Source organism: Poecilia mexicana, unplaced genomic scaffold, assembly GCF_051168715.1.
Source record: "Poecilia mexicana isolate PSO_F unplaced genomic scaffold, ASM5116871v1 scaffold_23, whole genome shotgun sequence".
Lineage (NCBI taxonomy): Eukaryota > Metazoa > Chordata > Actinopteri > Cyprinodontiformes > Poeciliidae > Poecilia > Poecilia mexicana.
The window spans coordinates 9,444,915-9,462,807 of record NW_028263392.1 but is presented as its reverse complement, the minus strand read 5'-3'; the positions used below and the strand labels follow the sequence as shown (position 1 = coordinate 9,462,807).

Here is a 17,893-nt window from a genome sequence, read left to right as displayed (position 1 = left end):
TTCTCCCTCTCTCCTCGCATCTCCCTCGCTCGCCTTTCATTTTTATTCGATTCCCGGAGGCATCTCTCGTAACAGCTGGCTTTGTGTGTCTTTCTGTGTGTGTGCGTGTGTGTGTTTGTTCGGGGAGGGACTCCAAATAGATAAAATCTTACATATGCATGGACTTGGAGCGCCATGAAAAAAAGCATTTTCCCCTTACAGATTTCTTCTGCGTATGGTCTACATTTAAAATTTGGAGATGGATTTAAAAAAAAAACAAAAAAAAAAAACAGGACTTCAGTTATTAAGTTAAATGAACTATTCAAACCAATTTCCTCAGAGGGCTCTTATGTGGGAGATAACAGTAATAAAAAAACATGGTGATCCCTAAGACCTTTGGAAAATTATTCTCTGAACTGATGAGACAAAAGTTATTTTTTCATATAGGTGTCCCTCCTGCTAGAGTTGGCATAAATTTTTAGAAAAATGTCGTATCAAAACACACTGGTGGTAACAGTGGTACTGCTTTACTGCTCCCTTACCTGAATTGATGAAACCAGGAATTTTGCTCTCCATGTGAACAAATTTGGCTCACTATTTGGCAAGAAACCAGTAGATTTTCTTATTCTCAGCCTTAATTAATGCCTAATAATCAGTTATTACTGATTTAAAAGGTGTTTAAAGATTAATAACACTTCTATAAAGGGAGCCTTATTGTAAAGTTGTAGACGTCTGTCATTGTAAATGTTTTCTGTCTAAGCACTGCTGCCACCAACTGTTTTGGAGGGGAACTGCTTGTCCTGGCTTTGTGGTCACCTCCCTGGGAATGATCGATCATTAGCTATGGCTGACCTTGCCTGGGAAAAACTCGCCTCTTCTATCCTTTGCTTCGTTCAGAGTCTGGACCCTCAGCTGGTGAAAATAATTTTCTGAAGGCATTGACTTTGTTGACGTTTTACATTTTGTAAAGAGAGAAGTGCCGAGCCGAACGGGATGGCCAACACAGACTGAATGACTTTGTTCACTTCCTGTGCTGCCGTTGCTAAAACTACAGGCAGACTACAATTCTGAAAATCAACGTCATCATTCACAACTTCTCCAGCTGGTCACTGATTGGCCTGATTGAAATTCAACTGGAGAAATCGAGCTCAATGGGAGGAATTCCAGGCGGAGAACTGAAGGAAGATCAGAATCATATGGAATTGTGTAGTAAGTCGATGGCCTGGCTAGTTGTGGCCAAGTGATTGGTTATTACCCCCCAGTGGTGTACAAGACCTTTTGCCAGTCAGAAGAAATCTGTAAGGGTACAGTTACTTTTTTTTACTTTGTTGTATGGTATTCAAACTTAAAAAAAATGTTTTAAAAATACCGAATTTGATTTGTCGGTGAATCTCCAAGATGTGTTTTCAGTGTGATTTAGGTTTTTGTCTTGTTTTGTGACACGGCTCTAATTTTACCGAACACGCAGATGGGGAAAAGGTGAGCTGTGGAAGAGATTCTGTTCTTAACGGCTCGTGCAATTTTGTGTTTGTTTACACACAACCATATAATTACTTGGCTGCTTCCTAACATGCAGTGAATCATAACCGACACACACACATACACATTATGCTGTTAATGAGCATGTGAATCATTTGGCACACTTGGCAGTGGGAAATTGAAAGAATACTGAATCCCCAAGGAAATCAAACCAGAGGAAAATTAGAAAATATCAGTAACTATTAACTTAGCATTATTTTTGCACAGAAAATAACTCGTGCTCAGATGAGAAAAAGATGGATTTAAATTTTTGACACTTAACAATACTTCAGTTTCAAAGATTTTTTTAGATGCTTCAGTCCCCACATTTGACTTTATTGTGGATTTCCTCTAATAATCAGAAGGTCAAACTGGACAATCAGTCTCAAATATATACATTCACAACTAGTAATAATATTTATTTAGGTGACCCCCAACAACTAGCACCTCTACAAAATTCCCTTCATAGCCACCAGAAAGCATTTGACCTTATTCTGTCTGGATATTTCACCTTTCTTTTTGGGAGAAATGGAAGTTCTTTTAGGTTAATTCACTTCCTGGTACCGACGTTACTTTCAGGCATAGACCACAAATTTCTGAACAGCTTTGAGCTAATGGCTTTGGGAAGGCCATTTCTTGTTCCTAATCAAGTTTCTTTAATCTGAGGCAGACTGTTGGGCTCCAATGGTAAAATCTTTAGCTCAATTTCTTGTAGCTATTAAATATTTAAAGTGAGTACTTTAGCAGAGCCAGGAACTAAACAATTTCCTGTTACTGCAATACTAATACAAAAATTAACAGAGTGTGGTTTAAAAAAAAAGAAAGAAACATCTCTTTTGTGCTGTCCATGGTCCTGAACCATGAAACTGAGACAATTGTGTTTAATGGTGGGAGATTAAAATCTAATGATACGAATAACGACGGTAGTTACAAATTCAAGAGCACTTATAACAGCTACTCATTCCACTTTAAATATTTTACAAAAGAGTTAATAAATAGTTTTGCTCTCATCTAACGTCATTTCACGCAATTAGCTTATCTCATTGTAGTGGATCGGCTATTGCTGTTTTTCTTTTTCAGTCCTGTGTATCAACTGTACACTTCAAGTTTCGTTTATATATTTTATAGCGGTTTGCTTCAGCACTGTATCTCTGACACGGCCTGTTCATTTTACCGTCTCAAATTACTGCCGGTCCCTGTTTTTGCTTATCAGGATATCTAAAGGTTGTGAAGTCCGCGTTTTTCTGCTGACACATCCCGGTTTGCATTTAAATAAGGTCATCTCCAGAAGTGACCAGTTGGGCCCTCTGGGTTTCTGTGATCTTGCGTCGCCTCTTTTTCTAGACTGCGACCTTGTGCTCGTCTGCCGGGCTTGGAAAATCTGGCTCCCAAGCAGAGTTCAAAGGAAGAGGATAATCTCAGATTTACATTAATCGGTTGGCCATAAAATCCAAATCCAAATGAGTCGAAGATTGCATTTATTTCTGTTGTGAATGTGGGAGAGGAAAAAAAAGCCAACACTCCCATCTATTAGTGGTCATTTATCCAGTATCTGAGCTGTCTAGATAATCATGTGTTTTAATTTTGAATGCATGAATCTGGGCCTTTTTCAGGTTGGGTAAATCTGTAGCCTGGTTCACTGGGCAGCACAAATAGACACTCGCATAAACACAGTCTGGTCATAATTTCTCTGCTTTCTTGTCCTGTTCTTTCACTCAAGATCTTGGCCAGTAGAAATCTGTTTTAGCAGCCAGTAGCTTATGCCAGTAAGACACTCTGTTCATTGGTTTCTATGGAAGATGATTCGCTGAATGTCTCCATTTTTGTTATATTACTGAGCTGCTGTCGATTATTTACTTTTAAATCTCAGTATTGCGCGTCTCTGTGCACGTATGTGTTTATTAAAAACTGTAATTAGCAGATTATGTGGTATTTCAGGTTGTCAGTCAGTGATGACATTTAGTCATTTAGAGCTGCAATAAATTAAAATGTCATACACAGTCAAACTTGGCTGATTTGGACATGGTGGTAATTAGGGAGATTTATGATGCCCTCGAAAATGTATTCAGATCTGTCTAACTTTTCAACTTTTTTTTTTTACTCCCTGCTAATATTTCGCTTTGTTTCAAGTTTTCCTGTCTTTCTGTAGCCTTTCAGTTTGCAGCAGATGAAATGACAGCTGTCTGTGATGTAACCTGAAAGCAATCCGAGTAATGAGTGGACGGAACAAGAAAACTCTTTCATGTGAGCCTGTCTTCATTATTATTAAGCTCCTGCTTTGACTTCTAAGCCACAAAATGGACGTCGTCTTTTGTGTCAAATTCAATTATTGAAGTAAACATCACTGCTTTGTTCTGTGGTTACAAGCGTGGGCACAATAAAGCAGCTGGGAGAACATGAAAAATATGTTTATGTTCGGGTTTGGAGCTTTGCAAGATATATTCGGTCAAGAAGTAAGACTTGGGGGGGGGGAAAGATAAGTATTCAAGCTATGCCTGATAAAAGCTGAGCTAAGCAATATGTTAATTTTTCTTGGCTATTGGCAAACGGCGCTTCTGGCACAGAAATCATCTGGAAGTGCCAGAGACCTCCGGCCAAGGCAGCTTTTAAAGCCAGCTCTGCTCCATCGCTGATGCAGGAACTATGTGATGGAAAAACATTTGTGCCAATCATCTAAAGCAAAAGAGCTTATTTTTAACTTTTCCAATTGCCGTCCATTGTATTACCCAACATTTCGGGCTATCGGTTTATTTCTCTCCTCGATTAAATCCCCACAGTCCTTGCTTGCCGTTGCCAACAATATTGATGGTGTATAAATTTGCAAACATTCTGCTGCCTTCGTTAAAGGAGAGTCACCTCCTCTTTGTTTTTCTCTCTCTTCAGAAAAGCTTCTCTTCCTTTATCTCTATCTCTTTACTCAACTATACACCTACTTTGCTCTGTAATTTGCTCTGCTATTGGATGTCAGTGAAGATGAATTCACCCAAGGCATCGTATTAACACCAGGTCTGGCCAGACACACTTGTATCAACTACCGTAGGTTCCTGTGTAGGGAAGTGGCTCAGAGTCATCCATCTTTTTACAAACACACACACACACACACACACGCACACACACCCACACACACACACACACACACACACACACACAGGAGGATTTTATATACGAGTGCTCCAACCTAAGAGTTGCTTGAACCACTCTTCACTTTTGTCACTTTTTCATGACTTGCCATCATGGTGAGTGAACAGCTCCATATTCAAAATAGCCAACAATGGTTTAAGTGAAGATACATATACATATGTTTAAATACTTTTATCCCCTTTTTATTTATCAGAATTATGTTGCATAGCTCAAATTATGGACAAATTCATGGATTAGAATGAGACTTGACTCCTTGAATGTAGTGCACCTTTAATCGATTCCTTAGCCTCAGGCTGCAATTTCCTTTAATTGCCAAGTGGATTCAAGCTACTCTCTGTTCATTGGTTTACACTTTAGGTTTATTGCTGCAAAAGTTTTATTCAAAATTTGCATTCCTCTGGTCCAATCTCTGCAGGGATGAGGCCACCATCCCAATCCTGGGCACAGTTAAGTGTTGATGGATAGACTTACAGTATGTTTGCATAGAAAAACACACAATAGTTCACCCAAAATCTGTGGGCTGTTTAAAATTAGATCTAGACCAACTAAAACTTTTTATTATTACCTTTAAAAATCAGTGCAGCTCATTCACCTCCAAACATGTTCCATCCTCCATTTTTTGTAAATCCCTTAGACAGGCCACTGTAGCCTGTCTTACGTTGAGAAATCTAAACCTGATGAGTAAAAGGTAACAGCAGCTTGAATATGCCACCAAAAGCAGATCAGTTTGAGACCGTTTTCCCTTTCCCTGTTCCCTGCTTTATGAAAGAAAATAACACGGGCTTACAAACCCACTCGGAGAGCCGCAGAAATCTGGCGATTTCGTACCGTCTTTGAAAGGCACCAAATTCATAAAAGCCAGACAAGAGAGGCATTTCCCAGAGAAGAACAGAAACTAGTTGGCAGTCAGGAGAGAGGAGAGACGGGGAGAAACTGGGAGAAGCATCCTGCCCCGCAAGGTTGATCTTTAACACGTGCAATCTTTTTACACGAAATATTTTCACACCAAATGGTAACCATTCAAGATGAGAGCAGAAACTTGGGAATTCTGACTGAAGAAATGTGTAATATTGAAAATAATGTGGGAAATGTATGACATAAAGCTCAAATTCAGAAAAAGTGTCAGTATTTTCAATCTTGTTCTAATTAAAGATGGACTTACTGCGAGAGTTTGTTTGGTAGGTATCTACCTGAGAGCTACTGGATTTTTTTTTATTAGTTTTTATCCCAAGCAGTCATTAATCAGCTGGACAAGGTGCTTTATTAAATCTGTCCTTTAAAATATCATTAGTTGTTTGATTGAATCCACTATAAAGGTGCAATATATAGTTGCTCATTGTTGAGCAACTATATATTGAGTTGGTTTTTTTTTTTTTTAGATTGCTCTTTGTGCAATTCAGGTAAGTCACGTAAAGCAAGAAGCTTCATCACAAATTTAAAAGATACACAATGACTGGCAAATTCTTTCTCCATTTACATTATTAAAGATTCAGTCATTGGATTTCTCACCAAATCGTTCCAAAATGTCCTAAACTGAAATCCTGTTGGCTCTTTGACAAAATAATTCTGACATATAAATTATCGTCTTCCTTGACTGAGAATAAAGGAAGCATACCACATTCTAAATTCATGTTTTTATCCCTCACACAGACACACAGGAACAAGTTTTCTTTTTTCTTCGTCTCTCCACTATGAATGATTTAGTGAGTGCGCCTCCAACAGGGCCACTCAAGAGGACTTGGAAACTAGGTTAACTTGAGGTAGGCTCCGCCGACTTAAAAGGTCCACACATAGACTGAATGTCAACAGCATTTATTTCCATTTATAAGAAACAGGCCATCGTTTTAACTCGTTCGGCTCTGCTCCTGTGCCATTACATTTCTCCTCGCCACAGATTCATGCTTAACACGACTTTTGGATTCAACAAGGAAAAGAAGCAGCCCTGATATATGATGATTTTATTCTGGAAATCTGAGTTCGGTGCACTCCGCTCTGTAGAAAGATTACAGTTTACACTTTCATTTCATGACTACGGCATGCTTGTGCCTGGGCACGTGTCTGGGTTTGCATCCTCGATGTCCGAAAAGATAAAGTGAGAGACTTGTCTATGAAGAAGAGGAGAGCACGGTGAGACGGAGGAAGACGAGGGAGGGAGGTTGAGTCATCATCATTTTTGCCCAATCCACTCGCTCCTGCCTGTTGCTTTGGTAACATGATGTCAGTGCAGCCTCTGTCAACTCCTCCGAGGTTCGTGAGCATTTTGCACGTGTGTGGTCCTGTGCAACTTTGAGGTTGGAAGGTTGCGCTTAATTGTTTGAGGTCAAATGATTAAAAAGCGAGTCTGTCTGCTCAGCATATACATGTTCTGCTCCTTTTCCACATAATAGTTGCACATTTTCAAAGAAACATGAATTTGACGTAGTGGATATTTTATCTTATGCATGTTTTTGTGTTTCTACTACAAGCTTTGGTGTATTTTATTGGTGTTTTATGAGCTACAGTAGCACAGGTGAGTATGTAACCTTGTTACAATATATTTTTTCATGAATTAAAATCAAAAACGTGTGGCCCCCCCTAGACTGAAATATTTGAAGATTTACTTGTTCTAAGCTTGATTGACGTTTAGACTTTGACTGAGCCACTTTACCGCACTATGCTTTGTTCCAATCCCCTCTGTTTTTACGAAACCATACTGTTTTTACCTTCACAAAATGTCCCATTTTTCCATGGTAACCTGCGGTAATTGCTGGAGCATTATCACTTCATGAAGGCAAGTCGCTAAAAACTTGCATAACCTTTAGAAACCTTGAAGAAGAAGGCACAAAGAAAGAAAGTCCAAAGGTTTAATTGTACTCAGGAGTAGAGAAAAGACACAGTGCTCTGAACTGCTTCTTCCATCTTCTTATTATGATGACATTTGCCGCTACAAACTGTAATTATGTGTTTTTGAGCCTGACAGACGAAAAAGGAGCACAAATGGCATTTGTAACCCAGAAAGCTTATCATCCGCGCACGTTTGTTTCAATCCGACCGTCTCGTTGACAGTTTTGATGTGCTGGATTGTGTGTGTACCGCAGAGCAAACAGAGAGGAGTGAGACATTGTAGAAGACACAATGACATCTGTTGAGATAAACAGTAATCTTCTTGCCCACAGTCACTTCAAACAGAACACACTCGCTTTTTTTTTAGGATTTCAAGTGAGGCTAAAAGGTTTTTCAAAGCATCTTTTCAGAAAGTCTTTTTTTTCTATCTTAAAAGAGGCATAGAGCTTAGGTAGAAGTGGAATACTTATACTAAGACAGTTTTCTTAGTAAAGTCTTTACTAGTTTAGTGTGGTCGTTTTTTTTTTCTTTTCTACCGTAGCTTTTTTTTCTCCTTCTTAAAATGATGCATTGATGACCCAAAACATAAAGGTGAAGTATCCACCTATGATATTGTTGAAAAGCAGTTTACTGTTGGGAACATTTTATCCTGCTTATTGTTTTAGCAGACAAAGTTATGCACAACCGGGACATAAAGAGGTTATTTCATTATAATTGTAATTATATGGCATTTGTTGCCATAGGATTCAGTTCAGTGAACTAAAAATTAGGACTTTTTGTCCTATTTTATATAAAAAAAAGAAACTATTTTCTTCTTGCTTTTGTTCATTTTTGAGGTTTTTAATAATTCTAAAAGAAAGCAAGTTTTATATATTAAAATGATATGTTTAAAAAAAACATTATCAAGATAACATTTTTAAGTTGTTACTGTAGCAAGACAAACTTTATCTCAAGCTAGTTCTGCAATTACCTGTGTTTATGAATATTAGATGCAGAGTTACTGCACTGCGTTTTATTACACATACTAGAAGAGCTGCATGACTTTTTCCACTTGATGTATTTAATCTGTGGATACATCAAAGTAAATGAGGTCATCTCATTTAAAGGAAAGTCATCTTACCTATCAGACATTGGTCTAACATTTCTAACATTTACTCCATTTTTTAGTCTGCATTCAAAACAAAGACAAAAGTCAAGACATGACAAATTGGTGTTTTACTGTGATGGAAATTTTACTAATAAAGCCCACATTGAATATGAATAAAAAGCATCCAGATCATAACATCAGTAAAATTAATTTACCCTGCTTTATCTCTGCTTTTTATCAGTTTCGTCCGTCTTGTTTCTTCTCTCATCTATTTGACCTGACTAAATCCATCAGATAATCTGTTGCTGTGATTACAGTATCAGTGCTGCATTGACCTTCCTGCAGATAATTGCTTGCAGTCTTACTTTCTCTTTACCTCCATCTTTGCTGTACAGTGCCTTTCACTCATTTTATGTCGCAGCCTCAAACTGGAATTTGATACAGCAGAATTAGAACGTCGAAGTGACAGATATGATTTTCAAATTATTGCACAACAACCAAGTGAAAAGCGTGGGCTCCATTTCTATTTAGCCCCTCTGACATTTCCTCGTTTTGAGAGATGTCTCTATCATTGTTCCACATCTAGCCTCAGTTTCTCAGAAGGATCTAGGTCTGAACTTTGGCTAGGCCAGTCTAAAACGTGTCATTGTAGCTCTGGGTAAATGTCTGGGTAAATTTGTTTGCAGGTTCTTCCACATCAGATGTGAATCTCTGCCGCTTTACGAGTAGGAACACTTTTGTGTCAACCTCACACATCCACCCTAAATACATACTCCTGTTTATAGTGTGTGGGATATGTGAATGAACTGACCTCCACCTCAGTGTGTTGATTTTCTGTGCCTCTGTCTGTGTGTGTTTCTATATATTTAATCTGTATTCAGGGCTATACGACAGCACCCGCTCCATACACCAGTCATTTGTCACAAATTGACCTTCTGTGCAACCTCAGCACCACACACAAACACACACAAACAGGTTTAATGATGTGTGAACATGAAGTAGCACTCGTTTTTGGCTTCCATGCTGCACAGATCCCCCCGAATGCGGACGCTGGGTTAATGTCAGAGGATCAGTGTGTAGGATGAAATGCCAGCTGCATATTGAAACCACCTTCGTATCTCTTGCTCCATTCTTCACCGTCAAGCTTATAAAGAAAAAAATCTAGTGCCATCTAAAAATACCCAACTCTGTTTTCCGCAAAACAGAGTTGGGTTGGTTTAAGGTTACGATAGCGAGTCAGTCTAATGGCGAGGACTTTGGCTTTTACACTGGATCGGTTTTATGATTATTAATTACATAATATGATCTAATATGTGGAGGAAATAGAGTCCATCCCTTCCCAACTCCAGGCTACTGAGTGGTTATATTGTAAAAGACGATGCAGTTAAATTGGAAAAAAAAAATCCTTGAGTTGCAGTGAAAAGTGAGGCATTAATTCACTTCTTGAAAACGTTGAAACCTGATTCCAATCCAACTAAATTTTGTCTTACAATAAACAAATTGTATGAGTTGTTAAATTGAGATTTCTTTAAAGATCCTGGTCTCTAGAAACAATTTTTTTTTCTCGCCTGACTGTATTTATAATGCAGTGGCAGGACAAGTATCCACATTTTTGGGGGGCAAATTTGTCCTGAAGAAAAATACAGCGAAGGTCAGCCTTTAATTGTCTAGTCTTACTAAAACCATTGTTTTTCCTTTTAGCACGTTGTTCAATATTTAGACGCCTTTGTTTCTCCAGTCACTATCTCACTAGTAAAATAGCCAATTAACTCCAGCTCTGGTCTCCAAAGATTTGTATTTGTTTTTTTATTAGCTCATTTTCTGTTAAAAATATTCTCAGTTGTGATTGGCAGCCAATTGTGCCTCAGAGTGGGAGTACACAAAATATGCCTGCAAGCACACACGTTTTCACACCTGAAAGCAATGTTAGCACACTTATATTCACCAGAAAGAGCTTTAAACGCTGCAGCGTGCACACACTCATGGTAGGTGATCAGAGCATTGGCTTTAATTAGATTTGACCCATCAGCCTCTAACTCAAAGGAGGAAAGACGGCAGATTACTACTGCCCTCTTTAATAGCCTTTTGAACAATTAATCTGAGATTACAGTGGAGGGGGATAACTTCAGGGTCAACATCACCATGGAGGTGGACGTATACAAAAAAAAGTCTTACTGTTTCATTTTCTGCATTGGTGACAAAAACAGACCAAATGTGAACCTTTTTGCTTTTAATGACTTGTGAATTTTTATCCCTATAGGCATAAAACGTCTAGCCCTTCAGGAAAAGTTAAGCAGATAAACAACCCTCCAATCAAACACCGTTTCCTGATTATAGGCGGATTACAGCCGTGATTTTCTGAAGATTGAAGAAAAGGAGGACACAGAGGGGAGGAACCAGAAAAAGACTAGCCAAACTACACATCTTACGATGGAACCCGTTGCCTCGCTTCTCAAATGAGATCTGCATGTGGTTCTACTAAGACAAGTCTAAAACTCATCACCTAGTGGCATTAAAAAGAAATAATTTAAAGTGATGTTTTCAGGACAAATCTGCCTCCTACAGCTTTTAATTTAAATGCTTGGTGGCTATAAAAGAATCGTGAGTAATGCCTGAAAAAAGGCTTGGTTTTGAAAGGTTGTACTAATGCTGCAAGAGAAAGTACAAAAGGAAAAAGCCTTTGGTGCTTTTTTTTTTTAGTATGTTCATCTTTTAATGTACTTTAGAGACGTTTTCATACATTAAAAACCTCTTAGTATTTTTTTCTTCCAAGAAAGCCATTAGCCTTCCTTGAGTTTTGTCATTTGCTACTCATGTCGTCATTTTCTACGTTGTACCAGAAAGTGGTTTGTAGAGTCAAGTCAACTATAACTCTTACAATCCTCATATTTGGCCCTTGCAGAATAGAGAGATTACATATCATCTAGAAAAATAACACACCTTCCGTCCCCGCTGTAGTAAGTCAGTGTTGTGGGGAGGCTTTTCTTCAACAGGGACAGGGAAGCTTATATGAGTTTAGAACGTGCATGGAGTTAAAAACTAGGCTACGACGGACCCGTTAAAATAAAAGCACGTCCATGTTTTTGAATGGCCTGGTTAAAGTCCAGACCTTAATTTGTTTGAAAACTGATGTTTACATACCACGCCTCTTCTTCCAATCTGACCGAAGCTGAGCTATTTTGCACGAGGAAATGGACAGTTTTTGCCTCCAGATACAAAAAGCTGGTAGAGACATTGAAGTTTGTGATTGTAACATGACAACATGTGCAAAAGTTCAGGAGATTTGAATGTTTTCCCATGGCACAGAAGACACTTTCTAACAAAAACTGAGAGTCTCTGATAAAGTCAGCCTTGACGACTAAAAAAGCTTCTTGTAAGCAAAGAATAAAGCCATTAGAGATGGTTTAAAATGTCTCCAAAGTGATGCACGTATTAGGTTAAACGATGCTCTCAAAAGGGATTTTGCAGATTACTGTATATACCTTAATGTCCTAAAAGTGTTGAACCGGTGTTACTGAGCTTGTGGGATGTGTACAGTAAATTTCCGACGGTATATGTCTGTAAGGGGACGTAGATGTGAGCTTTGTGTATTGTAATCAGCGGAGAGGCTTTTAAGTGGCTACCCAGGGCACACTGGGAGGAAAACGCTGAGTGTCTGATGCTAATACAAAGAGTCATATCTTTTCACGCAGCGTTATGTGTATTTTCCTGTGTATGTGCGTGGGTGGTATATACAATATGTGTCTACTGGGAACTTATGCAATTACGGCTTCTTCTTCTTTTTTTTTTCCTTATTACCAGGCTGACTGAAATGCTGACAGACATACAACCCTAAGCTGACATAAGCAATTGCTTCGCCCTTGTGTGTGTATTCCTGCGCGTGCGTGGGACATGTGTTCAAACGGACACTAATTCTCTGCGTTTTATGACTGAGAGGGCTGCGTAGTGGAGGCGTTGGATACACACATGCACTCAAAACACATTCTGGCTAAGAATAGGATTTTTTTTTTTTTTTTTTTTAAACGGCGCTGCGGAGGCTCTGAAGGCCAGCGACTGTAAAAAGGATTTTCATAAGTTGAGTTCTGACTTCAGGGCTGATCTCCGCTAAAAGACATCTTCTACTCATCCAACCTGAGAGCTGGGGCATTAATAATGCTATTAATGTTCTCTTTCTGAAGTGCACGACTAAAAACTTTAATTTTGCTATTTCTGCGTGCCGAGTAATAGCAGGTATTATCTAACCTAACGGTACATATTGAATATACTTTCATCTTTTTTAGGGTCTGGGTAGTCTTCTAAGCATCATTCTGTTTTCTGAAATACAAGCCATAAATGTCCAAAATCCTTCTTACATTTATTAATATATAAATTTCATCATTAGTCTTAGGCTTAGTCACACAGAATCAAAAAGGGCTGTTTCACAGTTTTTTTGGTTTTGCATAGAATCGTTGTGTCCTGTATTCATCGCTAACTACTTTACTCAATTTTGATCTCACGTATGTGTCGTGTGAGCTTAATTCCATGTCAACCTTATCAACCTCTTAAATATTTTTCTTGCTTTATTAGTAAATTAATGCTGCCGCTGCCTATGTTAAAGTCTATCTGTGAAGAGTTGCTTCTGTAATTATGCAAAACTGATCTGTGTTGTTTTTGGTGTCTTTTTTTTTTTTTTGTATCGACAGCTGTTGGGGTTCAGATGACTCTGGAGGTGCTTGAATCCAAATTCAGGACCATCGCTGCACAGGTAAGACCATTCAGATGGTGCTCTGTCAGTAATATTTTGGATGTGGCACCAATCATGTTGGATATTGCATTTTGTGCTAAGGCCTTCAACTCATCCACCATTCCAGTACATAATGCCCTCTGTTAGTCATATTTTAGATTTACCTGATTATTTAAAGTTTAGACATACAGGCATCCTGTTGCTTCTTTTCAGATATTTTAGCAATTAGAAAGCACAAGACTAGTATATTTTATGTCCTTTATTGTGGTGAAAACTAGTTGTTTATTCTAGTGAGTTTTAAAAGGTTTTTTATTATTATTTTTAAAGTTTTCACATTTTAATATTACAGGAATTTCTTTGTATTTTTTTAATAATTATTATTCACTTGCCAAAAAGTATAACGTGTTCATTCAGAACAGTAGATTTGAACATCTCTATAGTTGCTTATTTTTTGTTTTGTTTTGTTTTATTTTCTCAAAATAACTTATATTTTGGAAGACTTATGCTAATGTGGATTATTGAGATTTTAGGAGCCATTCTTGGCTAAACATCTTTACAAGAAATTCTTGTCAGGTTTGATACAGTTTCCATTTCCTTCCCCAATACCTCCATAAACCAGCTGAAGAAAGAGTTCTATTTATTCATTTTATTTTTCAAAAAAAGCAGCATCCCTCTTTGTACAAACATCATTTAAAGTATAGAGTTTTTAAACTGAATTTAAGCAGACCAGTTTGAAAAAATGACTCAGTATTTGAAAGGAACGAAGCAATTTCTAGACCTCTGGAGTTGCCCCGCTCTGTTGTCAAATTAAACCTTTAAATGTTAACTTTATTGCTTTTTTTTTTTCTGGTGGTAATTTGATTTTTCCCCTCGTAGAATATTGAAGGTAGAGTCTATTGCGCTGGCTTTAATGACAACTTTTTATTGTAACATTAATTACTTTTATTGAAGAGTGTTTGTGCAATACAAACACAGTTAAATTCCAACCCCCTGTTTTGTTGCTTCAAAAAATATACACAACTTTGAGGCTGACTCTATTTGAAATTGTCATGCAGGGTGAATTAAAATGATTCTACAAGTCAGGCCAAACTGTGGCTAGAGGAATTGGGAAAAATCAATCATATCGGTTAATTATGGTAAAGAATGTGTGAAAAGATTAGTACATTTATGTTTAATATGAGACTTAATGTGTAATTTAGTCCCGCAAGAAGTTCCAGATGTTGATTATTGTTTTGGTATCCTGGTTTAAATCAATGTTTTTCAGTTAGATCAATAATCATCCACTAAAAAGTCCACTAAGTCTATGATATATAAGTCCATTATTACTTTTACTTATTAAAAGATCCAATCAAATAATTTACTAGTCCATTAAAATAGTAATTTCTGCCTCATTAGTTGATAATTAAAACATGTAGATCTAGTTTAGCCTAATGTAGTGCTTCATCTCACTGCTTTCGCCGATAAATAAGTGCTCACCACGGCTATTAGAGCATACGTCCAGATTAGATTCCATCATGGAAACTGTTTAGTGCGATGCACGCTCCGCTGGGAGTCACAGAAATAGCCGTAAGTGAAAGATGTGAGCAACCTTCCACACCTCCAGGAGAACCGGGAGAACTTGCCTAATTTGCCGTAACGCTTTTTGCAGTAGCAGGTGCTTGATGGTTTGCTCCCTCTCCTCTGCTCCCGTGGCTGTAAATGACAGCAGTTAAAAGGCCATTTAGAGCTTCTGGCTGGCCATTAGGTGATGGATAGCTCCTGCAGCGAGGCTCTGTGTGTGGGGATGTTTGTGTTTGTGTGTCGGGGTGCGAGCGTGTTTCTGTTTGCATACATCGGTGTGTGTTAGAGACGTGTGTCTGTTCGTGTTAATATGTGTCAGATTAACACGGAGCATATGCTCTACCATCTGTGCCAAAGTATCTATTACGTCCATCATCACACACACATTGTTTGTGATGCAATGTAGTGTTCTTGTTTTTTACTCGGTTTGTCTGATGAAAGAAAAAATATATTACAATTCTTAATTTTTTTCCCTCTTTTTCTTCAACATTTTCCACACTTTTCTTCTTTTAATTAGTTTCCTTCATATATTCGTTTTCACCCTTTTCCTCTCTTCCATCCTCTCATCCTCCCTCAGCCAGCTTACGTAATCATCTTATCTTGTCATGTACTTTCAAAAGGCTTCTGCACTCACTGCATGTGCTTGTTAGACCGGCGGCCATGTGTGTAAACGCATAGGTGCGCGCAGTGATGCTGCTCTTGCTCCATCAGGGATTACGCTACTGCACATGCGGTCAGTCCCAATTTATAGCAATCACCAGGCAGAAAGGAGAGTATTCCTATATACTTAAATATCAATTTTATTCTAATATTAAAACAAAATTTGATGTATTTTGTTGTCATGTTTTGTCACATACTGGTCAAGTGGGGGGGGAAAAATATGCAATTTTACAATTAAACCTCCCAAAATTAGATTTTTGTCTGTGCTCTTCCCCTCTTAGTCAATATTTTATTGCAACTTTCTTGGCTGCAGTTACGCCTGGAATTGTGGGACGTATGTCTCAACTCTACCAGGGTTGTTAAGATAATAGATATTTTGACATAATTGATGCAAAAAGTGTATTTTTTTTAAAGATACTTGTTGGGGCTACATGATATCACTAAAACATGCAATATGCAGTAATTTTAGCTAACATTGCAAGGATATTAACACTCGCAAAAACTCGTCTTTGTGACCACTGAAGACTTCTGAAAATTTATGGCAGAATGTTGATTATTTGTATGAGTCATTAAGTTTTCCTGCATATTATTAATTATATCCAATACCAGTGTTGTAGTACTCGAGATCGGTCTTGGTCTCGATACCGGTCTCGAGACCGTTTATTGATGGTCTCGGTCTCGTCTCGGACTCGACCGCATTTGGTCTCGGTCTTGTCTCGGTCTCGGACGCTGAGGACTCGGCATTTTATTTCAAGACCAGTCGAGACCGCAACTGTTAAAATATCACTAAACATACAGCATACTATCTAGTTTATTTGTTAACATATTTGTTTTCAGTGGATGCAAAACGCACCGATTAAAATCCAAGCAACTACGTGACTTGCCAAATACGTGTTTCTGTTTCTCTCCCCTTCCCCTCCCCACCTTTCACTCGCACGCAGCGCTCTGAGACATGCGCAGTGGTTTCCTCTCAGCGGCATAAGATGTTTAATCGTCAGTAATATAATAGCGCTGCATAAATAATAAGAAATCCGATGGCCACAGCTAACTCAACATCCAGGCAGTTTCACAGACGGTGGGGACAACGTCTTACTTTTTTCGTCACTTAGAAAAGTAGCTCAAAGAAAGGTAAGCTCCGTTGATGTGGTGTTAGCAAAGCTAGCTGTACAGAGACACATAAGCATTTGTGATGAAAAAAGTTGTCACTCACTGCGCTGAATTATTGTGCGGAGGTGTTGACTGACTTGTCGCATATATGGGACAACGCTGTGTCCAAAAGTCTGCAATATAGTGATGTGACATTCAGGAACAGTACGATTCATCTGCTCGTCTCTGTACTTATTAGATAGGACTGGAGTGTCACTGAGAGTCGTTCTATGGACTCTTTGCACCTCAGCTTCCGCGTTTGGGGAAAAGCGGCTCGATTGTTTCCGATCTATTGAAAATGGCCTTTTACACTAGGTGCTTGCAGGGCTTAGCCAAGGTTTGTTCATCGATCCGAAGCCCCAACAAGTAAGCTGGAGAAAGGTTTTAAGATGTATGCCTCGTTATACATTTACTGATACGAAGGTGAGTTTTACTTAAACTTTGTGGCTAACATTAACCTTAGCTTATGCTAGTAGGCAATATTCTTGGGCATTGTTCTTGTAAAAATGTGCTATTTAAGTATCTAAACATTCTAACGGACAATGTTTTTACCTAATTTTCAAGTATATTGTGTGTTTATTGTCGTTAGTGTCAGACTAAAGGGGTTTGGTTACGGTTCGGGCTTTTTACTTCCGAAGCACAACAAGCCTCATAGCTTAACAGTAGCGCAGCTCTGGTGTCAGAGATCTGGTTTAGCTGTTCAGGTTCAAAGTGGCTGCTTTTAGAAAAATATGACCGTGTTGCTTCATGTCTCCGTGTTATTTCGTTTTATTACCTTTGCATGTTTCTTGTGAAGAGCTCAGGACGGTGTTTACAGCAGTATGTACAGGCGGATCAGTTGCTTGGCTGTCTGGCTCTGGTCTGCTCTCTCGTTCCCATATACTCGCTTTTTCAGGCTGAATACAGAAGTGATTCCATGGAAATAACTCGGGGAGGCTCCTTTATTTATCATCCGTATCCCTGGTATTTTTAGGCTGATCCGGAGTGAAGTGAAGGCTGCAAACTTTCTGTTGTGCAGCGTTAGCTATAACTGGTAATGACAAATATTTACAAGCCACCATCTTCTTAATTCAGGATTGCTTGGAAATTAATGAAAACTTAAAAGCTCATTATATTAGGAAGACAACAATGTTCATAGTATTGCGTTTTTTGCATCTGAAATCCAACTTAGTCTTTTCTACCAGTCATGGTAACTCAAAGCGGAAACAAGTGAGCCGCATTAGCTCCTGGAGAAGTGACGTCAACGCCGTAGGTGC

General features: G+C 38.5%; 1 protein-coding gene across 1 annotated transcript in view; it reads left to right on the top strand.

Moving 5' to 3' along the window:
• cacna2d4a (calcium voltage-gated channel auxiliary subunit alpha2delta 4a) overlaps positions 1-17,893 on the top strand; it is a 77,088-nt gene that overhangs the window by 47,112 nt on the left and 12,083 nt on the right. The window contains exon 29 of the mRNA XM_088003226.1: positions 13,231-13,292. Within this exon, the coding sequence (XP_087859352.1) occupies positions 13,231-13,292 (62 nt within the window). The remainder of the gene's footprint in view (positions 1-13,230; positions 13,293-17,893) is intronic.